The 26,874-nt window shown below is 56.2% G+C and overlaps 1 protein-coding gene across 2 annotated transcripts; it reads left to right on the top strand.

Moving 5' to 3' along the window:
* Positions 1-355: 355 nt before the first annotated feature.
* Positions 356-26,225, top strand: SLC11A2 (solute carrier family 11 member 2). Of its 2 annotated transcripts, XM_059832662.1 has the most exons (19): positions 356-386; positions 1,893-2,065; positions 2,766-2,844; positions 9,823-9,909; positions 11,202-11,341; positions 12,089-12,214; positions 12,590-12,709; positions 13,813-13,919; positions 14,594-14,664; positions 14,748-14,815; positions 15,231-15,386; positions 15,801-15,959; positions 16,280-16,366; positions 16,879-16,998; positions 17,222-17,371; positions 17,695-17,768; positions 17,927-18,080; positions 19,674-19,727; positions 25,114-26,225. In XM_059832662.1, the coding sequence occupies exons 3-19, from the start codon at positions 2,796-2,798 to the stop codon at positions 25,189-25,191; spliced, it is 1,800 nt and encodes a 599-aa protein (XP_059688645.1). In that variant the 5' UTR covers positions 356-386; positions 1,893-2,065; positions 2,766-2,795; the 3' UTR covers positions 25,192-26,225. The 2 variants fall into 2 exon arrangements, with proteins under 2 accessions (XP_059688645.1, XP_059688647.1); XM_059832664.1 differs by lacking the exons at positions 356-386; positions 1,893-2,065; positions 2,766-2,844 and adding an exon at positions 4,100-4,130.
* Positions 26,226-26,874: the final 649 nt, after the last annotated feature.

Raw genomic sequence — 26,874 nt, 5'->3', positions numbered from 1 at the left:
AGCGCTGATTGGCTGACGCGCCGGTGACCGCGTGACGGCGGGCGGAAGCGCCCCGCGGCCGGTCATGTGACCGCAGCCGGAAGTGGCCCCTCGGGGCCGCCGGGGCGCGAAGCGGGGCCTGGACCGGGCCGAGCCCCCCCCCCCCCCCCCCCCCCCCCCCGCCCCGTTACCGGCGCCCTGGGCCCGCGCTTGGGGGCCGGGCACCCCCCGGAGCTCGTGGTCGGGCCCCCGCGGGGGTTCCCCCTCTCCAGCGCTGTTTTAAGGCCTACAGAGCGGCGCCGGGGGAGCCCGGAGGGGCCGCCGCGTTCTCCCGGGCTGCCCCTCCCCTTCCCGGGCCCAGCGGCGCCGGTGGTTACACGATAGAGTAGTTGGTGAATGCAGGCGAGGTGAGCTGGGCCCTCTCTCCCCCTTTACCTGCCGCAGCGGGTGGTTGGCAGCGGGGCCGGGGGTGAAAGCCCTTCCCTGGCCCTTGGAGCAGCGGGGCCGGGGGTGAAAGCCCTTCCCTGGCCCTTGGAGCAGCGGGGCCGGGGGTTAACCCCCTTCCCTGGCCCTTGGAGCAGCGGGGCCGGGGGTGAAACCCCTTCCCTGGCCCTTGGAGCAGCGGGGCCGGGGGTTAAACCCCTTCCCTGGCCCTTGGAGCAGCGGGGCCGGGGGTTAAACCCCTTCCCTGGCCCTTGGAGCAGCGGGGCCGGGGGTTAAACCCCTTCCCTGGCCCTTGGAGCAGCGGGGCCGGGGGTTAAACCCCTTCCCTGGCCCTTGGAGCAGCGGGGCCGGGGGTTAACCCCCTTCCCTGGCCCTTGGAGCAGCGGGGCCGGGGGTGAAACCCCTTCCCTGGCCCTTGGAGCAGCGGGGCCGGGGGTTAAACCCCTTCCCTGGCCCTTGGAGCAGCGGGGCCGGGGGTTAAACCCCTTCCCTGGCCCTTGGAGCAGCGGGGCCGGGGGTTAAACCCCTTCCCTGGCCCTTGGAGCAGCGGGGCCGGGGGTTAAACCCCTTCCCTGGCCCTTGGAGCAGCGGGGCTGGGGGTGAAAGCCCTTCCCTGGCGCTTGGAGCAGCGGGGCCGGGGGTTAAACCCCTTCCCTGGCGCTTGGAGCAGCGGGGCCGGGGGTGAAAGCCCTTCCCTGGCGCTTGGAGCAGCGGGGCCGGGGGTGAAAGCCCTTCCCTGGCCCTTGGAGCAGCGGGGCCGGGGGTTAAACCCCTTCCCTGGCCCTTGGAGCAGCGGGGCCGGGGGTTAAACCCCTTCCCTGGCCCTTGGAGCAGCGGGGCTGGGGGTGAAAGCCCTTCCCTGGCCCTTGGAGCAGCGGGGCCGGGGGTTAAACCCCTTCCCTGGCCCTTGGAGCAGCGGGGCCGGGGGTTAAACCCCTTCCCTGGCCCTTGGAGCAGCGGGGCCGGGGGTTAAACCCCTTCCCTGGCCTTCCAGGGGGTGCCCCTGCCCGTGGCGGGGCTGTAAGTTGCCCTCAGCTGCTGCTGCCCAGCCCCGGGCACAGGTGGGAGATCGAATCCCCGCCGCAGGTCCCCAGCGAGGGACGGTGTGGCAGCAGAGGGGCCGTGGTCCCCCCCAGAGCCCCACGGCCCCCGCCCCGGGTGGCTCTCCCTGCTCTGCTTCAGCTTCCTTGGCCCGCAGCTGGGCCCAGGCACTGGAGCTGCGCAGGACACCTCCGTCCGTCTGTCCCTCCCGCAGATAACCTGCGCGCTGAGCGACCGAACCAGTTCTGCAGCTGCCCCTGGGTAGTTTCTCATGGGTTGTGTTTGCTTTCTCAACTCCAAGTGCCCTAAGAAACGGTGTCGAAGGCCTTTCGAGAAACAACCGCTGCTTCTCCCCCTGCCCGTAAGGTCTGCCGACTCCTTTCCCCCCAGGCACCGCTAAAACCAGGCGCTACGTTGCCTCTTTCCAGGTCCCTGGCAGCTCTTCCATCTCCTGTGAATCCTTGGGGATGCTTTTCTCAGCCGAGCCCCCTCTCCTCCCTGCAGCCAGACCGCAGACCTGCCCCGCTCCCCTGCAGCTGCCCCGGGAAGCTGGAGTGCGTGGTGCCGGTCACGCACGCCCGTGTCTTTGCCCTCCCGCCTGGTGAGTCTTAAAGCGTTGCACATTCAGCTGTTGCTTATCAGAAAAAGGCACCAGGGGCCTTTTTTACAGAGGAGAAAAGGAGAAAAAAAACCCCGCCAAACACGGGGTTATCGCTCTGCCTCGGCAGGTTTTGGACCAGCGGGGATCGCTGATAATAGATTGTATTGATCCAAGCCGGGAAGGGATCGCGTCTTATCAGCGCTGCACGTACCGGCGGCTGGAAAATGCCCCGTAAGTGCCAGTTTGGGCTCTAATCTGTCAGATAGCTCTGGTGGAGCAGAGTCCAGGCCGTCTTGTATGCTAATTATCAGAGCACATCTGATGCTCGACCAAACGGCCTTTTAATTGAGCCTCCTGGGTTGATAATGTGCCCCGGGCAGCACGTAACCCACCTTTTCCCCCAAGCCCAGCGCTGCCGCTCGCCCCGGGGACGAGGCTCTGCGTCAAAGCGTTCGGCCGTCCTATTAAACCCTCTTAACTCGGTGGGTTTTATAGGTATTTAATAAACGATAAGGCCAAAGCAGATGCAGTTGTTTTTGAGAGACTTTGAATTGTCTCCTGAGGTCCCCTCGGGGAACTCTGCACCGCCGGATCGGTGTGGGTGCTGCGGGCGGAGGAGAGAGGGAGGGGAGCCAGCGGGGAAGGGTGGGGACACCTCTTATATAGAGAGAGGAACGCTGACCGGGCTGTCTGCTCCCAGAAACCGTGGCGAGAGAGAAGCGGCAACGCCATGCCCAAGAAATACACCCTCAAGCAGAGCTCGCCCAGCTGCGAATTGAGTGAGTACCGCTAACGCCGATCCCGGCGAGCTCGCCGTCCCTGCGGGGTGGTCTTGCTGAAGGAAGGCATCACCCTTATCCCAAAATATCCCGGGATTTGGGGAATAATGTAAATTTTCCAGCTTTAGGCCAAAAACTGTTGGCAAACCACCTCCTGCGAGGTTTCTCGCACCTGTAGGCGCTTTCGGCGAGGCCGGCCGGCACGCCGGCGCGGTGCGGGTGCCGCACTCGCGTTCCCATGCGGGAACAACGCTGCGGTTTGGTCTTAATTTCCTTTTCCAACGCCGACGCTGTTGGGTCAGAGGTAAGGTTAAATCCACAGCGGTGAAGTCTCCCTGTTCCCGGATTTCTCCTCTTATTTTTCCAGGATTCAGTCATTTCAGCAACATCCTGTGGGGGTTTTTTTGTGTTTAAACAATAAGGAACGCAGGTTGCAAAACCTCCGCGTTTGGGAAAAGCAAGGAGCTGCCTTTCCCGCTGCCGGCAGCTTTGCTTGGCGAAGGGCTCTGACTTTTAACGAGCCGTGCGGGTCGGTATGTCCCGCTCCCTTAGCCTGGATCCCCACACACTCTCCCGTCTGTTCACGGTCAGGCCGTGCTTCCAAACGAGCGCTCTCGGTGATCTACCAAGAAATTAAAAGGTTGGGGTGGTGGAGGTAAGAACACGGAGTGCTCGTGTGCTGCTGGAAATGATGCGGTGCTGCTCCTGCCATGCGCTGCTTCCCGGGCCGGTGGGTTTGTGTGTCTCACCGATTAAATCGGTTGGTTTAGTTCTCAGGAAGGGGCTGCCTAAAAAAAATTATCCTAAGATTTCGAGGGAATGTGCAGAGTAAGAGGAATTCGGTGGAAGAGCAGCATTTCTCTCTGGAAAAAAAGAGGAAACCAAAGAAAAGCCAAATCAAGACACTTCTCCCCCAAAATACGGAGTCGTCCTTGTGGGAGACGGCTGCATTCGGAAGTAATAACGTAACTGCGGCTGCAGCCGTTTGCCAGCAGCCACAAATCTGGAAATTTGGGATTTTGGCATGAAAAGCGCCGCTGAGGTCGGTGGGGATCCTGGCGGAGCCCCTGACGGATTCGGATCCGCGATTTGGGGTGGAATAAGCCGCTGTGGGGGAAACCTCGGCCTGAGCAGGGCCGGGGGCTGAGCAGGGGGACACTGCGCTCGGTGTGTGTCCCCCCCCCGCACCGTCCCCCCCCCGCAGCCTCTCCCATCTCTCGGTCGCGCTGAGCCGCGTCACGGGGCGGGCCGAGCCCGGCGGGGCCGGGCATGGGGCGGCTGAGGCGGTGAGTGGGGCGGGGGTACCCCGGGAGTGGGGGGGGGGATCCCCCCGGGTGAGCCCTGGGGGCGATTGGGGGGAGGGGGGGGGAAGGATTGCATGGGGGAGCCCGGGGTGTGCGGGGGACGGGGGGGATTCCCCCCCGGGGGGTCCCCTGGGCGTGCTGGGGGGGATCCCCCCCCCCTTGAGTGATCCCTGGGGGGACCCCTGGGTGTGCTGGGGGGGATCCCCCCCTTCAGTGATCCCTGGGGGGTCCCCTGGGTGTGCTGGGGGGTGATCCCCCCCTTGAGTGATCCCTGGGTGTGCTGGGGGGGATCGCCCCCCTTCAGTGATCCCTGGGGGTTCCCCTGGGTGTGCTGGGGGGGATCCCCCCCGCCCTTGAGTGATCTCTGGGTGTGCTGGGGGGGATCGCCCCCCTTCAGTGATCCCTGGGGTGTCCTCTGGGTGTGCTGGGGGCGATCCCCCCCCTTCAGTGATCCCTGGGTGTGCTGGGGGGGATCCCCCCCCTTGAGTGATCCCTCGATGGTCCCCTGGGTGTGCTGGGGGGGATCCCCCACCTTCAGTAATCCCTGGGTGTGCTGGGGGGGGTCCCCCCCTTGAGTGATCCCTGGGGGGTCCTCTGGGTGTGCTGGGGGACATCCCCCCCTTCAGTGATCCCTGCGGGGTCCCCTGGGTGTGCTGGGGGGGATCCCCCCCCTTGAGTGATCCCTGGGGGGTCCCCTGGGTGTGCTGGGGGACATCCCCCCCTTCAGTGATCCCTGGGGGGTCCCCTGACTGTGCTGCAGGATCTTCAGGTCAGTTTTGCAAGGGGGTGCTGCTGGGGGGGCACTGCCTCCCCCCCCTCACCACCCGCCGCCATTGCTGGGGCTCAGGGACCCCCGTGAGCCCGGGCTCCCTGGGCGCTCGGTGACCTTGGGGTGTCCCCTGGCCCTGGGGGGGTCTGAGGACAGGCGCTCCTCGCCCCACCGAACCCGCTGATGGCTGGCGTGTGCGGTGGCTTGGCCGGCCCGGGGTCGGATGCTCCCGAGCCTCATCCTCTGCCTTCCTCCCCGAGGGCTGGGTCACATTAATCCTCCCCTCGGGGTTTGGGTCCCAGATTGCTCCAGCCTTGTCCCTCGTGCGCCCGAGGGCTCGACACTGTTTACGTATGAATTTCCTAGCCAGGCTTGGGTGTGCGACTGCAACGAGGGGACAGCTCTCGAGGACTTGGCTCGCTCGGCCGCTGCCCCGTGGAGCTCTGCCTGCCCGGGCTGAGTGGTCTGGGACACGCATTTCACATCCTATTATCACCGCAGAGCCACAGTCGAGCATCCCTGGGGTCCAAACTCCTGCGCCTGCTTCGGGTTATTGCGGTGGGGAGGACGAGGCCAGCCGGTAACGACGGCTCCCGGTGCGGTTCTGCTGCCTGTCTGATGCCGGGCCAAGCTTGGCGAAGGTCAGCGAAACCCTGGCAGGGATTCACGTACTCGGCCTCAGCCTCACCCTTCGGAGGTGCAGTCCCGAACCAAAGTCCACACGTGACTGCAAGCCAGACATTTCCTCAGAGGAGGGATATGACCTCTCCTGCAGTGAGCACAGCTCGTTAAATGGGTAGTGGGAACCGTCAAACGAGCTCTTGAGCACAGGAATTTGTTGGGAGAGCGGGACGCTGCGGTTGGCGATAACGGCTCCGTGTTTGATGCGGGACAAGGCTCGGGGCCCGCGGGGCGATACGACGACCCCCAGCCCCGCTGCCCCACCCCGTGCGGTGGTCCCACAGCTCAGCCTCACTGCTCATCTCTTTTTTTCCCCACTTCACAGCACTTCTTAGCCAAAGTTTCCACAGTCTCATGCGCTGCCTTAGGGTTTTTTGAGGGCGTTTTTAATCCCTAAGCCTCGTGGCTGCTGCCAGAATAGAGTTTTTCAATCAGTGTGGTTTATTACATGTTGTGAAAATGCTCAAAGTCTCAGGTGTGCATCAGCCCCCCCTTTTCACGCTTACAAAAAGCAAACGAGAGCAATGGGGAGCAGCTGCTGGCTCCTAAATCCAGGAGCCTTTGGATCGAGCAGGCTGGGGAGGGGAGCTGCTCCTTGCTTCCAGGTTGTTGTTTCCCAGGTGTTCCGTAGAACTACGTACACCATGTTATGTCTTTCTAGGAGAGTACGCTTGGGTGAGCAGGGCGGGCTCGTCCCCCCGCGCCTCGTCTCGGTGCCCTCCTGCATCCAGGGCATCTCCCGGCTCAGGTGCGTAGTACGGCGTGAACAATTAGCAGGGAACGAGCTTGTCCGACCCTTTAGGAGTCAGCCGGCTGACCGGCCTCAGCACGGCTGAGGGGGGACCTCAGCGATGGGAGCGAAGCCAATGTCACAGCCTGCTTTTATCATCTCCGGTCATCAGCAGGAGCGTGGGCGAGGAGGAATCCCATGGGGACAAACCCGTGGTGCTGCCGCCCTGGGGTGACTCTCCGCCAGGTCCGTGCGGAGGAAAAGGTTTTCCAGGGCCGGGACCCGGCGGTGCTGGTGCCCGCAGAGCGGCGTGGGTGTCTGGAAAGTAGGCGAGGGGGTGAGCTGGTTGTGCGGGCAAGGAGTTACCCCTGTTCGGACGGCGAGTGATTAATCAGGTTGTCTGCTCCGGTTTTGGTAGGTGTGTTGCGCTCAGGGCTGCCCCTGTGCCACTTGTGTAACAGGAGCTGGAAGGAATGGGGTCGGGTTTTCGGTGTGACCGTGTAAAGGGTTGCCCGGTGCGGCCAGCCCATGGGAGTACCTGTGTACGAACAAAATGCCACGCTAACGAGACGTCGGCCCCAGAACCGCTCTAAAAGAGTTAACGATCGTGGCGTGCCCCGCAGGAACCAGCCAAGTTCAAAGCCTGACTTCAAATGCAGAAATCTCAATGGCAGGAACTGCTCCCAGCGTGAGACGAGGCCGTGCTCCTTGTTGTCTAACAAACCCCTGTGTCTCCACGTTGAGGATGAGCGAGCAGCCGTCGTCGGCTCCTCGGCTTTCCCCTTGTTGGCTTTGCTGCCTTTCTGGCTGTCAAGAAGAAAAGACCCGTTGGACCGAGGCTCGTAGTTTCATCAGTGAAAAGGGAGGGCGTAGATGGAAGAATGATCCGTTGTTTGCTCCATGGGTATTGAAGGTCCGGACAGCAGCACTAGTGTCTCTGCTTTTTTGATTAGAGCAACCTCATGATATTCTGCTCTTGGCTTTTTGTCTTATTCCAAGGAATATTCCTCCTGGGAAGGCGACTGCCTTGCCTGAGCGAGAATATCACGTCTAAAGTCAAACCCAGCAGTGGTTACAGTGAGTGTTTTACCTCCAGGAGGCAGAACGTGGCCTGGCGAGCCCACGCCTGGTGTTGAGGAACCGCTTGGAGATGTTCACAGAGGTTATGGGTAGAAGAAGCGATAAATTCCCATCTTTTTTTCCCTGCAATTTCTTTATCCTCTAATTTCATCCACGTTGAGAGCAGTGGCAGGGTGTCACGAGAGCCGTTCTTTTAGAAAAGCACCCAGGCATGGAGTCGGAGTGGGCAAAAAACATCCCTCAGATGCATTTTCACCGTCTATTCTCTTGACAGCTCTCCGGTTCCCAGCTAGGCTGGAAGCGTGCGAAGCCACGCGGGCGAAATACCCGCATCCGGCTACAGCCGGTGGCTGCTCTTATTGGAGCTCCGTGGCGGAAGGATCTGCGAGCAGCGTTTCCAACCCGGCACATGTAGGAAAGCGTTCCCTCCGTTGGGTCGTGAATGAGCGTGCCACGAGCTCGGCAGCTGCCAGTGGAGATAGGGGAAGCAATTTCACTCCCGCCCAAGCTGGGATGTGTTTTGCAAGGAGATATTTAGGTCAGTCTCGCACTGTAACGAGCATTCGCCATGTGATCTTCTTCCTCTTCACCTTTATTAATGGAGTGAGTGTTTCGTAGGACTTGCTGCCAGGGTAAGCGCTGTTCCTCCTGAAGGAATTAGGTTTCGGGGAAAAGATGGCTTATTGCTGAACTTTAGCTTTTTTTTTTTTCAAGGGAAGCCCTTAGGGCTGTGCTTTAAAAAGGAGCCTGTAAAGAAAAAAAATAGCGTGAGCGTGTGCCAAGGTAAAAGCTCTGCTCCAGCCTTGAGGTTGTCCCCGTCCAAGTGGGAGCTGCTGGAGGGAGAAGCCTCGGGCAGAGGCGCCGTCGCTGTGGAGGCTGGAGAGGTGGCACTTGTCCTCTCCGTGGGCCGAGGTGGCAGGAGGTATTTACTCACCGTTTCTCCCCACAGCGTGTAACGATTTGGTGGCAATTAAAACCTGGAAGGGGCAGGGGCTTTGCAGGGCCCTGATGTGTTTCAGACCGCGGTGTCACAGCTCTCCGCGGTGGCATCGGGCGTCCCGCTTCCTTCCAAGTCGTGCTCAAGGAGCCACGACAGGGCAGCCCCGCGTCCTCACCAGCCCTCCCGTCCCCGGGCGAACATGTCGCAGACCGGAGCTGCTTTCTGCCGCCCGACACGAGGCTGGAAGAGCCGGTGACTTTACGCCGGGTTTCTGCTCTGCAGGAGAGGCAGAGCTGGCTGGCGTGCAGCCGCGTGGGAGCAGCAGAAAAAGCAGGACAGGAAATCTTACGGTTTGGTGAAACCTCAACGCCTCGCTCCGCGCTGGCACAGATGAGTTCTCTTACGTGCTCATCCGGAGCAAACGCTCGAGATTATTTGCAAAGTGGCGGAATAAGCAAACTCCTTCCCCGAGCGCTGCGCCTTGGCAGGTTTGTTGGTGGGCAGGAGCGGCGAGTTTTGTGGAGTTGAGGGTTCCCCGAGCGTGCTTTATTCACCCTGTTGCCCTAGAGTCAACACTTTAAAATCTTGAGTATGTTTGGATAGATAAATAACGATTGTAGCCCTGCCTACAAGAAAGGGTATCGCTCCAGCCCTGCATGAAGTAACCCTCTCTGGATTATTTTAGCGTGCCTGGCTTGGTTACAAACCACCTTTGGAGCTGGTTATGGAACTGGGGAATTAATTTTTGAAAACCTAAACTTGGTTCAAATCACTTAGAATGAATTCCTGGCTAATGTTTTCCTTTTATGTCTTCACTGAACCAATATTGCCTTGTTATAAGGAAATCTCCTGTTAATATACAATGGGCTTTGAGGGAGATTAAATGCTTTACATACCAAACGTATATACTGTTGGTAGTTTGACTTGTCCTTGAGGGGCTTGGGGGGGGTTGACCTTTTAAAGCCCCGAGGACGCCAGCTTCATCCGAAGTTCTGTACCAGATCCCGGTTCCTTTCTGCGTGGACTAGATTTAAAAATACACCGTGATGAAAGAGTTACATCGGGCCGTTAAAAGAAACTTCAGATGCCCTGTAAAGGGTGCAGCGTAGATGTGATAATCGTGCCTGGAAGGGGAGGGATGGTATGCAATTTTTACACATAAAGGAAATTCCACTATTGTTTCCTTAGCTGGAGTTTCACAACAGGCACTGTCCTAAGCCTGGCTGCTTGCAAACACAGACGTCGTGTCGGTTTGCCCGGTCGGTCCACTCAGCCCTTCTTCGTGTTGTTGCAACAGGGGTTTCCAAGCAGGTCCCAGGCAAAACACTCCTCTCCGGCCCCTGCAAGGTTCTTCAAAGCTGGAAAACGGCCGGGGAAGTAAATCTGTCCCTGCCAGGAGCTGTTGGTTCGGTTGGCTCTCTCGTGGGTTTTTATTCTCCTTCTTGACAGGTTTTTTCCCCCCTCTCCTTTGCAGCCAACGTGGCCAATCTAAACCTGTTTCCAGGCCACGGGAAGGGTTCCACCATGGGGAACTCCGACACGGACCAGAAGGCATCCTACGGTAAGGCTCGCTTTGCGGCACAGCAGATTTGCTCTCATACATCGACCTTTCATTTAATTAATTCCTTCATCCTGCAAAAACCACCCCAAGGATCCGGTGTGCCCGTTTACCGCCCCGTACTCTTGATTATCATAGCGGACACCAACCCTCACGCTTCTGGGATGACCCCAGCAGGAGATTTACAGTTCCCGGGGCTCACTCAGCCTTGCTTAACTAGATGAACGAGCCTCTCTTGTGCAGACCGATCTCTTTCCTGCCCGCACACGGGCAGGTAGCTCTAAATCCATTATGTAAACGGGTCTGCCGGCAGGGCAGGCAGCCCTGCCAGGTATTTGGGAGGCAGGGAAAAAGGAGGAGCAATAAACTTCAGTTTACTCTGGTGATGCAATAGGAAACTTGGTAAAAAAGCTGGCCTTGTTTTTAGTCCTCCTCTTACAAAGGCTGGGCGCTCGGGACACATGCTGCTCTTCAGCTCTTAGAGCAAAATGCCACGTAGGGCGAACAAAAGTGAGTATTGGCTCGATTCGGGAGAAGGGGCTTTTTGCTGGTCAGGGGAGCAATCGGCTGGTATTGCACGTGAAGACTTGTAATCTCTGGGAACGTGCGTTTTTATTGCTGGAAAAAATCTGCACGCCTTCCTCACCAGTTTAAATTTAGAAACTGTCCTGAAAATTCATCAGGGCTGGCTCTGCCGCGTGTCTCTAATGCCTTAGGAGAAGGGAAGATTGTCAGGCAGACTCCTGACTGTCACTTGCTTCCACACAAGTGCTGCATTGTGCGTTCCCTGGATAGGAGCCGGACTCCGCGCAGGGTAGCAGGGTCCTTCCAGGACTAAACTCGCAGACGGTCTGTTCAGCCGGGAGAGTTTGGAGTAATGCTCTCTGTAATGGTGCAAAAACAGCCACGGGGTTCTCTTGGATCTGGCTTGTTCAGTCCAGTTAATCATTATGGCAATACTGCGGCGCTGCCATTACATCATGCAGTGCTCTGTGATGGTTTTTTTTTTTTTTTAATTAATCTGAATAAATAAACTGCCAGCTAGCTGGCCTCCTCTCACCCTGTGGGAGAGGGAGAGTTCAGGCAAGGCAGCGTGGTCTCCTAGGGTGGATTTACAGCAGTACGTATGATTTTCATTTGATCGTCTCTTAATAGCATCGTCTCTAATTAGCATTAGCTGTGAGGGCGGAATATTCTCATTTTGCTCTACCTGTGGGTCTTGCCAGGCCTCTGCCGGGTGTTTCCAGGGACCCTCACTCACTCCTTCCTTTCCTGCTTCCCTTTCGCCCCTCCAGAAGATGCCTCTGGGGAGCACGGGGAGGTCGTCAGCACGATTTCCAGCAGCATGAACCCACTGCAGCCACCGGACGCCTCCTCGGAGGAGCCTTTCACCACCTACTTTGATAACAAGATCCCAATTCCCGAAGATGAAACGGTAAGTGCAGCCGGGCCCTCCTCCACTCGCTCCGATAGGAAAATCCGATCGGAAAGATCTGCGAGCGCTTGGTAGCCGTGTCACTCATTCCCCTGGGTGCCGGTTCCCCTTCTTGCCCAGACTGGGAAGGGTAGCCGGGCTGCTGGTTGGGGATCTGGGGGAGAAGAGGGAGCGAGATCTCCCGTGCCTGCTGTGGAGTTAATGATTCATCACTCGGGATTTGTCTCCTGCGAAGCTGCGAGCAGCAAGGCCTGATAGAGAGCAGAGAAGTGTCTTGTTTGTAGCCCCAGGGGAGGGGACCTTGGTTCTTTGTTCCCTTATCAAGGAAAGGGAGCAAGAGTGCTTCGCTGGCCTTTGTAACAGCATTGTCCCCTTTGCAGGGGGGTATAGGTGCCCTCTTTGCTTTTGATTAAGCAGCAAGGCAGGATTTTCAACAGCAGGCACGGGAGGATTCATCTCCTGCCCAAGAGCGCGTCCTTGGCTGTCCCAGTCTGGTCCTAAACTCTTTGGATTAGGACCAGAGATTGCTGGAGAGTTTAGGATTGGATTAAAGAACAGGCTGATTGTACCAGCGCCGCTTTCTGTTGTGGCAGTGAGGAAATGAAAATCAAACCCTGACTTGTCTCTTGCCATTTTTTATGCCTGATAGCTGGGGTGGTTCGTGGGGACGACGCGTCCCCTGCGTTAGGAGAGGGCTCCGTGGCAGGGCTGACTTCTGATGTCTCGATCCTCTCTCCCCTTTGATAGCACTCGTGCTTTAGTTTCCGCAAGCTCTGGGCTTTCACGGGGCCGGGCTTTCTGATGAGCATCGCCTACCTGGATCCGGGCAACATCGAGTCAGATTTACAGTCTGGGGCTGTCGCAGGATTTAAGGTGGGTGCAGAAACCTACAGATTAAGTGCTGGAAGTTGTGCAACCCACGTACCCATACGCATTTTAGGGCAGGAGTACTGGTAGTGGTGGTGTTGCTGCTGAGCTGAAAACACCCCAGAGAAGGAGAAGGGGAGAGTGAGGTGCTCTCGTATGTCCTCTCCAGCAGTAACTCCTGGCTTTGTATGCATGTGGGTCCTTCCTGTGCCAGCTCCACATAAAACAGCCTCCGAATGTCAATAATGCGTATTTTAAAAGCCCTGCGATTCCTAAAGGTGCACGCGGGGCGCAGGCATCCTAGGGGATGTGGGACCTTGTTTGCGGCCGTTGTTTCTTGCTGCCCCAGCGCACCCACTCCTGCCTTCGTGTCTCCCTCAGCTGCTCTGGGTCCTGATGCTGGCGACGATCATCGGGCTGCTCCTGCAGCGCCTGGCCGCGAGGCTGGGGGTGGTGACGGGGCTGCACCTCGCCGAAGTGTGCAACCGGCAGTACCAGAAGGTGGGTGACCTCCTGGTCCTCGGCGATACGGAGCGGCTCTTCGGCTAGTCCCGTGGGCCTGGGTGGGTGTCCTTCCCTCGCCTGGGGCTGGCAGGTCTCAGGGGACTCGTGAGGAGTCGCTGCTGCCCGTTCAGTGTCAAATCCTCCTCAGGAGAAAGTCTTTTGGTTGCTGAAATATATTTTCATCGTCACATCTTGCTTTACTGTCCGAGAAGCTGCAGAGTTAAGTTGATTTCTTCTGGTTTGGCTCACAGTTGGAAGAAAGGCAGATTTAGAGGAAGATTTTAATTGTAGCACTAATGTAGCGCCAGAGAAGGGCTCATTAAGAACCTGGGCTGTTAGGAGAGCAGATGGGGGACGCTTCAGGTCCCGTTGGTGTCTTCCCCATCGTGGAAAAAGGAAAGCACAGGGTGGGGTGAATGTCCTGGCATTTGCCAGTGAATTGCAGACAGAGTCAGGAATAAAAACCAGGATTTCAGCTTTTCTGTTTGGACTGCTGCCTCCCAAAGTTGAAATACTTGTTGCTTAAATAAGCTCAGGGAATCATGAGGAGAGAAGTGGCCCTTTAGAACAAGAACGTTCCCTGGCTGTTACATTTCCCTGCTTAAGAAATCTTCACGGCTTGTGTAAGAAAGGACTCTGCATCTCGTTCAGCTGAAGATGAGTGGGGCTGTCCTTTGGGAAAGGGCTTTGGGGAAGTCGGTGATGTCCCCAACTCCGTGCAGTTTGACATTTCTCATCCAACACCTGAGACTTTGTCATTGGTCTGACCACGTGAAATATCTTCCGATGCTCATTTCCAGCACCTCAGTACACAGAAACGTCCAGTTGCGCTCTCACAATGAGCGAAATGTGTTGAGGCGAGTAATTGAGATTATATAAGCGACCCGGGAACCTCCTCCAGCGATTGCCACAGGTAACCTGGATTTCTGCTCTGGACCAGCCATAAAGTGGCAATCGTCAACATGTTTTCCACACCACGGAGCGGAGACCATTCCTGAATGCACAATCGCCACAACCTTGTGCTTGTCTAATCTAGGAAATTAAAGGGAGAAGGTGTTTTCCCCTCTTTTTAATGGTGTTGGATGTTTCTTTCCCTCTAGGTTCCTCGGATTATCCTGTGGCTGATGGTCGAGCTCGCTATCATTGGATCCGATATGCAAGAAGTCATTGGCTCGGCGATTGCTATTAACCTCCTCTCCGTGGGGAAGTAAGTTGGGTTTGTCGTCAGAGGGCAGCAGGAAATGAGTGCTCCCCTCTAGGATTAAGAAAGTGGCACTGTCTCTGCCAAAAAAGACTCATTTATTTCCTATAAATCTTCCAAAATAAGCTCTTTGTAGAGGGTGATTCATCTACGCTGTGCTAGCTCTCTTAGATGACTCAGCCTTTGGTGCATGTTTCTTTTTTTCGGCTATAAGGAGAACTGCGGGTTCTGGCTATTATTTTAGCTATAACTGACACATGCCAAAATTGGGCTGCAGCTTTCCTGGCAAATTTTATATTCCTAATAAAGGACGACCAGAAAGATGTCTTCTTCAGCCAGGAAGGCTGGAAATGCAAACGTAACACGAAGCTACAATTTTGTACCAAGTAGCTATTAAAAGTCTCGCTCATTCCTGTCGTTCTCAGTGTGCACATGGGGTTTGCGCCCGAGATTCGGGGAGAGAGCTCTTATCTGAGCTGTTTGTGCAAAAAACAGTCCCGTGCTCCATGCAGCCAAACGTCTTGTCAGACTGCAAACAAACCCTTGGACAATGCAGTTCCATCCCCAAACAAGTGCTCTAAATAAAAAGGGATTTTGGACTCTGAAGTATTGTTGTGGCTGGTGGACGAGGTCCAAGTGTTTTGTAGGCTGATGTCTGCTCGCGCCCGTCTCTCTCGCAGGATCCCGCTGTGGGGTGGCGTGCTCATCACCATTGCTGACACATTCGTGTTTCTCTTCCTCGACAAATATGGTAACTTCTCCTCCTGAATTCCAGAAACTAAATCTGACATTCAGCTTTTCTCAATTTGCTGATGGTCCTTTTTCTTCTCACAGGCTTGCGAAAACTGGAAGCGTTCTTTGGTTTTCTGATTACCATCATGGCTCTAACGTTTGGATACGAGGTACCTTCGCCGTCTCTCTCTGTGTTCCCAACCAGAGCTGTTTGGTGACACGGTCCCCTCTCCCCCCACCACTCCTCCTGTGCCCGACCGGCACCAAAACGGGGGCGCGGACACACTTAAAATTAAGGACGTTTGAAGCTGGCTCTGTGTTTCCCATGTGTGGCCATCAGCCAGCCCATACCCTGGCCGCAGCGCGGGCTGTATTGAACACCGCCTCTCCGACGCGGAGACCGGCACCTACCACAGCGCAGCATCCCCAGTTTGATTAAAGAGCAGACGATTGCACGTTGCGCTTTTGCTTTTTACCAAAGCGGCCACATTTTGGCTTTCGAGTATCTTCAAACGGGCAGCCTAAGCGGCTGTGCGACACGCATCGCGCTACAAATACCCGCCTTTCTTTTGTCTCTGTGCCCAGTATATCACAGTAAAACCCAACCAGCAGAAGCTGCTAGAAGGGCTCTTCATCCCGTACTGCCAGAACTGCGGCACAGCCCAGCTGGAGCAAGCCGTGGGAATCGTGGGCGCTGTTATCATGCCGCACAACATGTACCTGCACTCCGCCTTGGTCAAGGTAAGCGGCTGCGCTGCTTAACGTGTACGGGGATGGCGCGCTGGGAGGTCCGAAACACTCGGGCGTCTGCTTCAAGCATTTACTTCGGTGGGGACATAGCGAACTCCCTGAAGGAGGCTGGCTGGGTCCCTGGCACAGGGAAAGCTGTGAGAGCTTCGGGACACGTCTCCTCTACGTGTGGATGTGGGACTGGAAGTTTGCGTCTCCTGGTTGGCACCGCCACACTGGCAAAACCGGCCATTCCTTGTTCTGCAAACGCTGGGGTTTGCTTTTTCTTCCCTCCGGCGTGTTCTCTTCCCATCCAGTGACCCGTGTCCCACTGTCATTTTAATATGGTAAAATTACAGATACAAGTAGTGAATAATAGTGAATTCCTGTTTCTCAAGCCTGCTGTTGTCATCGTCTCCTTTTCAGTCCCGGCAAGTGAACCGTGCAAACAAGAGGGAAGTACGAGAAGCTAATAAGTATTTCTTCATCGAGTCCTGCATCGCTCTCTTTGTCTCCTTCATCATTAACATCTTTGTTGTCACCGTCTTCGCCGAGGCTTTCTTTGAAAAGACGAACGCGGATGTGGTGAGTTGGGGCTGGGACTTTGCTGGGGACTGGCCGAACCGTGGGGCCGTTAGAGCAGTAACGGGGACCGTGTGAGCAGAGCGGCAGCCCCGAGCCTTGTCAGTGCCCCTGGGTCAGGCAGAGCCCATATATTCTGTGCGTAAAGCGGGGGCAAAAAGAACAAGGGTGCTGATTCTTCCCATTTAAACCAGTCTGAAGAGGCACCCAGCACCTTGGGACCTCCCGCGCCCGCTGCTCCTCGCCTGCAGCCTTTTCTGCTCGTCCTCGCTTCTCTCTCGCTGAGCAAACCCAACCCCTCCTGCCCCTTTGTGTCGTTGCAGAGCAATGTCTGCAGGAACACCAGCAGCCCGCACTCCTCGCTCTTCCCAAACAACAACCAGACGCTGGAAGTGGATATCTACAAAGGGGTGAGTGACCCGCAGGGCGGGATGGCCTCGTCTCCGGCCGCCGGGCGTCCTTGTCTGGTAGCAGCTGCTTCTTTGGGGTAAACAGGGAGTGTTGAAGGCTGGGACCTGTAATGGGATCGCCAAAAACAGAGCTGGAGGAGAGCCCTGGGGATCCTTGAGCCCAGGCCTTTGACCAAGCAAAATTATCTATCCCTTTGCTAATCGTGCTGCACCTAACCTGGCCCCAGAGACTCCCCAGCTATCTGTTCCCCTCTTTTATTAGCTTGGCCGTGACAAAGTTTTTCCTTGCATCCACCCTGAATCTGCTTTGTTAAAACTGCAGCCTGTGAGGTACTGCCTTATCTGCTGCCGACGTGGGGAATGCTTTTCCCTCTCCTACAAATGGATTATTCCTTCTCTTTCAACTCAACGCCTGCAATTAATCTGGTCACGAGGGAATTCGCCTGCTCGTACTTGTTCCCGCTCTCAGATGTGGGACTGAACCGACAGGAGACTGCAAATCTCTCTTGCAGGGCGTCGTTCTGGGGTGTTACTTCGGCCCTGCTGCTCTCTATATCTGGGCAATCGGGATCCTCGCCGCTGGCCAGAGCTCAACGATGACAGGGACGTACTCTGGGCAGTTCGTCATGGAGGTAATTAGCACTTCTCGTGGTTGCCCACGTCCCCACTCTCTCTACTCCCGAGCCTCTAAAGCTCGTATCGATGATTCCCCTCCTTGGACACGCTTCCATAAAACGCCCTGATGTGCCTTTCAACCAAATCAGCTTCTAATCCTGCCCCGAGCCCCCCTCTTCCTGCTGCGCTTGCAGCTTCCTTACTGCTTTCACCCAGCAGCTGCTCTGTTTTTTTCTGCAGGGTTTCCTGAACCTGCGGTGGTCCCGTTTTGCCCGGGTGCTGCTGACCCGCTCTATCGCCATCACCCCCACCCTCTTCGTCGCCATCTTTCAGGACGTCGAACACCTGACTGGCATGAACGACTTCTTAAATGTTCTTATGAGCCTCCAGGTGAGCAGCAGTGCCCGGTTTGGGGGTCAGGTCTCGGAGAAAAACGTCTAGCACTGAATATTTCTGCGTCCGATGCCTAAGGGTTTGGAGGAGCTGCTGAGCAGAGCGAGTTACTGTCAGGAGATGCTTGGGGGAGGTGGAGAGGATCAGCCAGGGTCTGAAATTGCTTCCTTCTTCCAGCCGGGGGAAGTCCCTTTGACTCACTTTACAATAGCTTTGGGGAAATGTGGTCAGATATGAGCAAGCCTCGGATGTTTGTCCGTGCTGAGATAATCAGAACAATTTCCACTCTTTATTCTTCTTTATTTTCTTCTTTATTCCAGCTTCCGTTCGCTTTGATCCCTGTCCTGACATTCACCAGCCTGCCCAGTGTCATGAATGATTTTGCCAACGGATTGTAAGTACACAGGGAATCGCCTCCGAGCAGGAGACGGCATGGTGCTCACCTCAGGCACACGTTTCATTCCTCTCCTCGCCTCGCGGCCTAGAGCATCTCCTCCAAACGTGAGAGCGGCCCCTCCACCTCACCCCGTTTTGCTCTGATTTCGCTCGCAGGTTCTGGAAGATCGGCGGTGGTGCGCTGATCCTCCTGATCTGCAGCATTAACATGTACTTCGTGGTGGCCTACGTCATGTCCCTGAACCACATGGCGTTGTACGTCGGGGCTGCGATTCTCAGCGTGATCTACCTGTCCTTTGTGGCGTATTTGGTAAGTCTGGTTCGAGCTGAGACTCCTTGTTGGTGGGATAAGCCGATGGATTTCTTTCCTCACCATTATATTAATATCATTGCATTTTGCCGGCATTAAAGTTGGCCACAGGGTCAGAACAGATGGGGAAGTTGAGGCTTTTGCGGACAGATTTGCTTGGGAATCTGTTTTGTGCTGTGCCTGCTAACCCGCACGGCCTCTCCCCTGCTTTTTCAACCATCTTTTTAGCGACTCACCTTTTCGCTCTTCCCAAAAAGGCCTCGGTTTAATGTCGCAGCAGGTGAAAGGTTGGCGGAGACTTTGGAATAACGCACGGTTCCTCTGTACGTGTCTGTATACTGCCAGAGGTGTAAAATCGTAGAATGATTATCAAATCACAGAGTGGTTTGGGTGGGAAGGGACCTTTAAAGACCCTCCAGTCCAACCCCGGGCCATGGGCAGGGACACCTTCCACTAGACCGGGTTGCTCAGAGCCGCGTCCGACCTGGCCTTGAGCACTTCCAGGGCTGGGGCATCCATGTCGTCTCTGGGCAGCCTCTGCCAGTCCCTCACCACCCTCACGGTGAAGAATTTCTTCCAATATCTAATCCAGATCTCCCTTCTTTCAGTTTAAAACCGTTATCCCTCATCCTGTCACTACACTCCCTGACAAAGAGTCCCTCCCCATCTCTCCTTTAGCCCCTTTAAGTACTGGAAGGCCACTAGAAGGTCTCCCCGGCGCCTTCTCCAGGCTGAACAACCCCAACTCTCCCAGCCTGTCCTCACAGCAGAGGTTCTCCAGCCCTCTGACCATCTTCGTGGCCTCCTCTGGACCCGCTCCAACAGGTCCACGTCCTTCTTATGCTGGGGGCCCCAGAGCTGGACGCAGGACTAGGTGGGGTCTCACCAAAGCGGAGCTGGGGGGCAGAATCCCCTCCCTCCGCCTGCTGCCCGCGCTGCTCTGGATGCAGCCCAGGACATGGTTGGCTTTCGGGGCTGCGAGCGCACGTAGCCGGCTCGTACTCAGTTTTTCATACCCCCGAGTCGTTCTCCGCAGGGCTGCTCTCAATCCCTTCACCGCCCAGCCTGTATCCGTGTTCGGGATTGCCCCAACCCGGCTGCAGGACCTCGCACTGGGCCTTGTGGAGGTTCTTGAGGTTCACCTGAGCTCCCCTCTCCAGTCCCAGTCCCTCTGGATGGATCCCTTCCCTCTAGAGTATCAACCGCCCCGCTCAGCTTGGTGTCAGCCGCAAACGTGCTGCGGGCGCAGTCGATCCCACCGTCCACGTCCCCAGCGAAGGTGTTGAATAATACCGGTCCCAGTATGGACCCTGAGCGACCCCGCTCGTCACCAGTCTCCACCCAGACACCGAGCCCTTGACCACAACTCTTCGAGTGCCACGTTCGGCCAATTCCCCCTCCACCGACTCGTCCACCCGTCAGATCCATCAGTGGTGCCCGTCAGTGCTTGTTTACCTCTAACCCACGCCCCTATATTACCCCAGATGACAATTTATTTACCGTGAAGCACGTGGTAACACTGAAAGGAGCAGAGGCTGGGTCTCTGCGATATTCCGCAGCCTTTCTGACGGCCGGCACCTTCTTCCGTTGCAGAGCTGGCTGTGTCTGATCGCTCTGGGAGTCTCCTTCCTGGCCTGCGGGAGAACGGTAAGCGTCACCAGGACACTGCTCACGGAAGAGTCACCTTCTCACTCCGCTAAGTAGACACAGTGTCCGTACACAGCGAGTAGCCATCAGAGCCAGTGCGTTTCTATGGTTTACTGTGTGAACGTAGACGAACGTATGTGCGGTTTGCACAGGGAATACCCGTTTAAAAAAATAATAATCAGATGTACATATTGGGAAATGCGTTGCTGCTGAAATACTCAAAAATCGGATGTTTTCTTTGCTGAACGCCTCTAATCACGCTCGTAAGGAGGAGCGTTACGCTCGTTGTGCAATACAGGAGCTGCCTGTTTTCCAGACACGCATTTCGTAGCGCGGAGGGAAGCACGCCGTGCTGCACGCCGACTCCTCTTCCCGGCTAACCTTTGCTCCAGCCTCTTTTCGTTTCTGCGTTAGCGGCAGACTCTCTCCTCCCTCAGCATTTTAATCCATGTAGCAGAAACACTGAAGCTCCAGGTAATTCCTGCTTCTGCACTGAACTGGAGAATCTAGAAAAATAAGCTAGGAAATTCAAAACGCACCTTTGGGGCGACGTTTGAAGCACGCTCCTGCCGCCGACGCTAGGCAAAGCGCGACGCGGTGACACTACGTCCAGAGTCTACCTCTGCGGTCAGATTGCGGCTGCCGTTCACAATCTGACTGGATTTGATTATTTTATTTTTTTTTTCACTTGAAAATACTAATTCGGAGTGGGGCTGAACGCGAGGCGCAGCTTCCACGAGGGCGGAACGACATAAGGATGGGAAACCGCAGCATTAGTATCATCACTGATTTTCGTTTTTCACTCACTGTGGCGTGTGATTTTGGTGGTCAGCAAAGGAAACGAGTTGTAACGTTTATGGTTATTTATGGTTTTGTGAGTTTATTCCCTATGGATGTGATTAATGGAAACGCTCTTTGTAGTTCTCAAAAATCTCTGGTTTATGGCTCAAAATGTCACGTGGCAGAGGATGCCGACAGCGTCCTCCAGAGGGGTCACCACTGTAACACAACTTCGGGTTTTTATTTGCCGATCCTGCTTGGCCCTGCTTTAAATTCACTACAAAACCTTTCTCGTTGCCCTTCTTGTTAGCATTTAATGAGTTTCAGTTACCTTTTCGGGAGACGCCTTCGCCTGGAAGGCGACCTGAATCCCCTGTAGCGAGTTAGGACAGAGAGAACGGTACGTTTCGCTTCTGCGATTAGAAAAGGTCGTCCCTCGTTTCTCCCGGCATCGGATGAATTTCGAGGTTACGTCCCGCGTGGCGCGGTGGGTTTAGATGTCTCGATCGGGAAAATTGGCCGTCGGAAGCTGTAAGCCAGGGGTTATTTAGTGAGGTTTCTCTTCTCGGACCATCTGGAAGCCGTGGCTGGCTGGCGCAGCTCCACAAAGGTTTTTTTAGGTACCGAAATGCTTTTCCAGATCTGAAAGACCGGGTCCGGGCTGTTTGGTGTGTCGCAAACAACCTCTGCTCGTAGCTAGCCCCGCTGACTCGGAACTGAGCCCCGGCTGATGGGCTGCCTGCAGCGAGGGCTCGGGAACGGGCTCTGCCGCGCTCTGCCCGTGCTGGCGCTTTGCAACCTTCCCCCTCCGGAGCAGCGAAGCCGGCTTTCTGACACGCGGTTTATTTTGGAGAGTTTGGCCAGGACTGCCCAGCGCGGGGTCGTTAGCGGGTTGGGCTCCAGCCCTCATCGTTAACGAGGTTTTCTCAAGAAATTCATCGCGTTTCTCGTGTGCCCTCTAGTCCCAGGCAGGGAATTGCTCTCTGAAATAAAAGCCCCGCGGCGTTCAACGCCTCGGAGGGAGACGATCTGCAGGCGGTGCGGTTCGGGCTTGGTTTTAATTTTTCTTGTATGAACGCGCCCCAGGCCTGCGGCGGGTGGTGAAGGGCACGGTCAGGGGCAGCGCGCTCACGTTCTGAGCCCTCAGTAGCCTTTTAGCCCTCGCTCCCTCAGTTTTTTTGGGAATTTCGTGATGCCAATGACACATTTCTTAGACGCAGGTGACAAAACTCAAAGCACAGCATGAAAACTCCGTTTTAGTTACCGGCAGGATCCTTTACGCTATTCCTGCCCTTTACCAAACCAGCTGAACTTCGCTTGCTCCCCCCTCGAACTGAGCAAGGATGCAAACACGATGTATTTCTCGTTTTCAGATTATTAGTTCAAAAATTCCAGCGGGATTTAACCCCTCTATTGTAACGCTTGTAGGTTTTATACCGATTTCCACAAAGAAAAAGCTGGCCTGTGCGTTGTAGGTGGGAATTGGTGGGGGCTGTTGGGCTAGAGGGGTGTTTGTGGCCAGCCGTCCTCGGCCGACGGGTGCCGTAATCCCGCTGTATCCCTCCCTCTGATTTTCCTGTATTTGGGATTTTTGTAAGGGGTCAGAGGAGATTCTCCTGGCCGCTCTGCTGAAAGAATAACTTTAAGACGGTAGCTCTGCACTGGAGCCTCGGGATCGAGTTCTCATTCTGGGCTTCTGCTCCTCATGAAACTGATTTTCTTTTCCCCCCCGTATCTGCCTTTGCACCACTTTGTACAAACTACCTTTGCGATTAAAAGACAGATACTTTTTCAACTTGGCTTCTTGGGTCTTTTTTTTTTGGGGGGGTTGCTGTGAATCGCTAGCGATACCTGGCTATAAAGGAGACCCCCGACGGCTCCGATGCCCGCAGACGACGCTGGCAGGACGAGCTCCCGGAGGGGCGTGCGGTGCCATGCCGGCACCTTCCCCATCCCCACGGGATCCAGACCCCCCCAGCCTCCGTTGTCTTTGCTCCTGGCTTCCCCGTGAGCCCGCAGCAGGGTCCGCTGTGACCGTCTCCCCCACCAAGAGAGCCCAGGATCAGCTCGCCGTGAGCCCTGCGGCATCTTCCCCGCGGGGATTGCTTTGGGTGGGATCCAGGACACGGCGCACGCATCCTGCCCTGCTCTCGCTTTATTGGCTTTTCCGCCCCCGGCGCTGCATTGCTCCTGTCTGCTCCTCAGCCAAACTATCAGCCTCACTGAAAAAAAATATATTTTACTGTTTTTTATACTCCCTGGAGCCTTTCCTTTAGCTGCAGCTAAGCCTGAGTGTAGGTAGAAGCCAGGGTTACCCGGCGGGTTGGTGACACGGGAGGTCGGAGGGACGAGCTCATTGTCTCTCGTGGTCTAAAAAGCTTCGGGGAAAGCGCCGGTAGCGGCAGGAGTTGCTGCCTCGCTGCGTCCGCCCCCCATCCCGCCCCGAACACCGGCTCCGCAGGCTGGAAGTCGGTGTTGCTCCGAGTGCCACGATCTGCCCTTCCCACCCCGGCGAGCTTCCCACTCCCGTGGGAAGGAGCCGGGCGCTCCGCGTGCCTTCTGCCTCCCTCTCTCTCGGGTTATTTTATTCTTTATTCATTTGTACGCCTGCCATGATGCTCCGGGAGAGCGAAAGCCCTTTAGGTTTTGTTTCGATCCGGCAAGGAACGCTGGTGGTAAGTCTCGCTCTGCTAAACCCTCGCGCCCGCTGCCTTGATTTGCAGCGGCCGAGGGACATTTGCTGCTCACATTCACCTCTGGCAGGAGGCGGACGACCACCCCGCAAACATGTTCTCTTAATTAACCAGCCTGCCTAATCAGGGAGTGCTAATTAAGGCTCGTCTACACCCAAAATTCAATTCAAATTGAGAAGGAAATGAATTTAAACTAACGGAAGGGATGCTCTACGGAAGAGAACGGCTGTTCTAGAGCAGTGCTGGGGGTAGATCCCTACAGGGGATCGATTTACTAATAAACAGAAGTATTATTTGCGCCGCATCAAGTTCTGCCCGCTTAATAACCCCTAACTAACGAGGGCATGGCACAAGCTGATGCTGTAAGCGACGGTCGGCACGGCGCGGCAGCAGAACAGCCGCCTCGGCTGCCTCCGAGCGCGGCAGCGCTTCCCCTTCGCAATCAGCTGCACGCGGCCTCGGCGATTCCGTCGACGCTCCCTGCCCATTAATTAAGCGCTCGTGATTACCGAGCCTCGGTAACCGCCGGACCGCATGTCCGAAGAGCTCCAATATTGATTTATTTTACCCTCACGGGGAAAAAAGGTGCTTTGAGGCCGCTTTGGTTTGACTACCTCAGGATGGCAAACCGCGAAAGCCCAAACCTTGGGGTTCTGCGGGTGGAAACGTGCCAGTGAGCGGGACGGGGCAGGAGGCACCACCATCCCGGGGCTCCCCAGGAGCTGCCAGCCTCGCCCCGGCTGGTCCCGGCCTGGCCGGGGATGTGGGGCCGTGCCTGGGGCGGGGAGGAGGCTCCTCCGCCCCCCTCCTCACCGCTGGCACTCGGGGCCCTTGGTTCTCACCAAAAAACCTCTAAAGCTGAGCTTAAACCAACGCACGAGTCTCTGGTTGGGGCATCTTGTTCTTGTCAGGCTTCATTAAACCGGGCTCAGCTTGGGCTTCGTTAAACCCTGCTCAACTTGAGCTTCATTAAACCCTGCTCAACTTGGGCTTCATTAAACCCTGCTCAACTTGGGCTTCGTTAAACCCTGCTCAACTTGGGCTTCGTTAAACCCTGCTCAACTTGGGCTTCGTTAAACCGGGCTCAGCTCAGGCTTCGTTAAACCGGGCTCAGCTCAGGCTTCGTTAAACCCTGCTCAACTTGGGCTTCATTAAACCCTGCTCAACTTGGGCTTCGTTAAACCCTGCTCAACTTGGGCTTCGTTAAACCCTGCTCAACTTGGGCTTCGTTAAATCCTGCTCAGCTTGGGCTTCGTTATACCCTGCTCAACTTGGGCTTCGTTAAACCCTGCTCAACTTGGGCTTCGTTAAACCCTCCTCAACTTGGCCTTCATTAAACCCTGCTCAACTTGGGCTTCGTTAAATCCTGCTCAACTTGGGCTTCATTAAACCCTGCTCAACTTGAGCTTCATTAAACCCTGCTCAACTTGGCCTTCATTAAATCCTGCTCAACTTGAGCTTCATTAAACCCTGCTCAACTTGGGCTTCGTTAAACCCTGCTCAACTTGGGCTTCGTTAAACCCTGCTCAACTTGGGCTTCGTTAAATCCTGCTCAACTTGGGCTTCGTTAAACCCTCCTCAACTTGGGCTTCATTAAACCCTGCTCAACTTGGGCTTCGTTAAATCCTGCTCAACTTGGGCTTCGTTAAACCCTCCTCAACTTGGGCTTCATTAAACCCTGCTCAACTTGGGCTTCGTTAAATCCTGCTCAACTTGGGCTTCGTTAAACCCTCCTCAACTTGGGCTTCGTTATACCCTGCTCAACTTGGGCTTCGTTAAACCCTGCTCAACTTGGGCTTCGTTAAACCCTCCTCAACTTGGGCTTCGTTAAACCCTGCTCAACTTGGGCTTCATTAAATCCTGCTCAACTCGGGCTGTTCCCAGCTCTAACTCTTGTCCTTCGCCTCTTCCAGCGCCACCTGGGATTCGCCGCTCACCCTGAACTCTTCCTCCTCAACAACGTTGACGCAGACGCGCCCGTCACCAGATGACCCCGGCCGCCGCCATCGTAAGGACAGACCCGGTTTTAACGGAAACCCTTCTCGTGCCGCAGAGCACTCCCCTCCATCGCTCGAGCTTAGCCCAGGACCTGGCACAGGGCTGGGGGCTGCGAGCGGAGCCCGGGGTTTCTCCCGGTGGGATCAGTCCCTCCCGGGAGTGGCGAGAAAAGCGGCGGAGCCAGAGCCGGGGAAAGATCCCGGCTCCAAACCACGGCACCGCCGATCTCGGGGCCTTGCTTTTAGGTACCCCAAAAGTTTTCCCCACCCTTTTTTTTTTATTTCCCAAAATCGTTGATCTGATCCGGGAAAGGATTTGTCGCTATTTTCCCGATCCTGATTCAAATTTCTCCTGCCTGGCCGGCAGATCTGGCATGACGCTAAAGCCGTCATTTTTTTTCCTAATTTGGGGAAAATTCCAGGCTTGGAAAAGCGAGCGGGGGCAGAGTTGTGTTAGTCACGGTTTTATAGCGGGGGAGCTGCTCCAATTCGGACTGTGGGGAACGGCAGTGAGGCGCCACTGAGAACCCCGGGATTCGCGGCCAGCGGGGCGACCCCCCGTCCCTCTCCGTGCCCACCGGGTAATTACGGCTGGTTTTGCCGTAAAGCCTGGCCACGTCTGACCTCCTCAGCGGGCAGATCTCCCCCGCGAGATGGCAGCTGCTTCCCCTTCCCACGGGCGTTTTTCCCAGCCCGGAGCCGAGCCAGGGCCGGTATCCACCTCTGCGCCGGCAGCAGCCCAGATGCCGTTTCCAGAATTTCACTTAAAAAGCCGAATTTGCCCGCTGGGCTCTGTCCGGTGCTGGGCAGCGTTTCCCCACGTGGGATGGAGCCGTTTTCCCGGCATTTCAAGACGTTTTGGGTGCTGCCGGGACCCTCCTGCAGCCCAAAACTGATCCTCAGGCGGAGTTTAAGGTCAGCGGGCGCCACCAGCGATGCGCTTTTCATCCCCCCCCGTCCTCCTCCCCTTATTTTGGTTGATTTGGGCTAGAGGTCTCGCCTTTAATTAAACCTCCTGGTTTAATTAACTCTTTCCCCAATTGAAGCCTTTTTGTTCCTACGTACTTGGCACCGGCTTTATCCAACGCACCGACTACGCCGTGGCTCCTGATGAACGCAACAGAGGGCCGGGCTTTTCCGGTAAAATCACAGGATCACTACGGTTGGAAAAGACCTGTAAGATCATCAAGTCCAACCATCAACCCAACCCCACCATGCCCACTAAACCATGTCCCGCAGTGCCACGTCCACACGTTCCTTGAACACCTCCAGGGATGGTGACTCCACCACCTCCCTGGGCAGCCTCTGCCAGTGCGTCACCACTCTCTCAGTGGAGAAATTTTTCCTAACATCCAGCCTGAACCTCCCCTGGTGCAACTTGAGGCCGTTTCCTCTTGTCCTGTCGCTTGTCACTTGGGAGAAGAGACCAACACCCACCTCACCACAACCCCCTTTCAGGTAGTTGTAGAGAGCGATGAGGTCTCCCCTCAGCCCCCTCTTCTCCAGACTGAACACCCCCAACTCCCTCAGCCGCTCCTCATCAGACTTGTGCTCCAGACCCCTCACCAGCTCCGTCGCCCTTCTCTGGACACACTCCAGCACCTCAATGTCCTTCTTGGAGTGAGGGGCCCAAAACTGAACACAGCATTCGAGGTGCGGCCTCACCAGTGCCGAGTA

This window comes from Gavia stellata, chromosome 35, assembly GCF_030936135.1.
Source record: "Gavia stellata isolate bGavSte3 chromosome 35, bGavSte3.hap2, whole genome shotgun sequence".
Classification (NCBI taxonomy): domain Eukaryota; kingdom Metazoa; phylum Chordata; class Aves; order Gaviiformes; family Gaviidae; genus Gavia; species Gavia stellata.
This window is presented reverse-complemented; position numbering and strand designations above follow the sequence as displayed.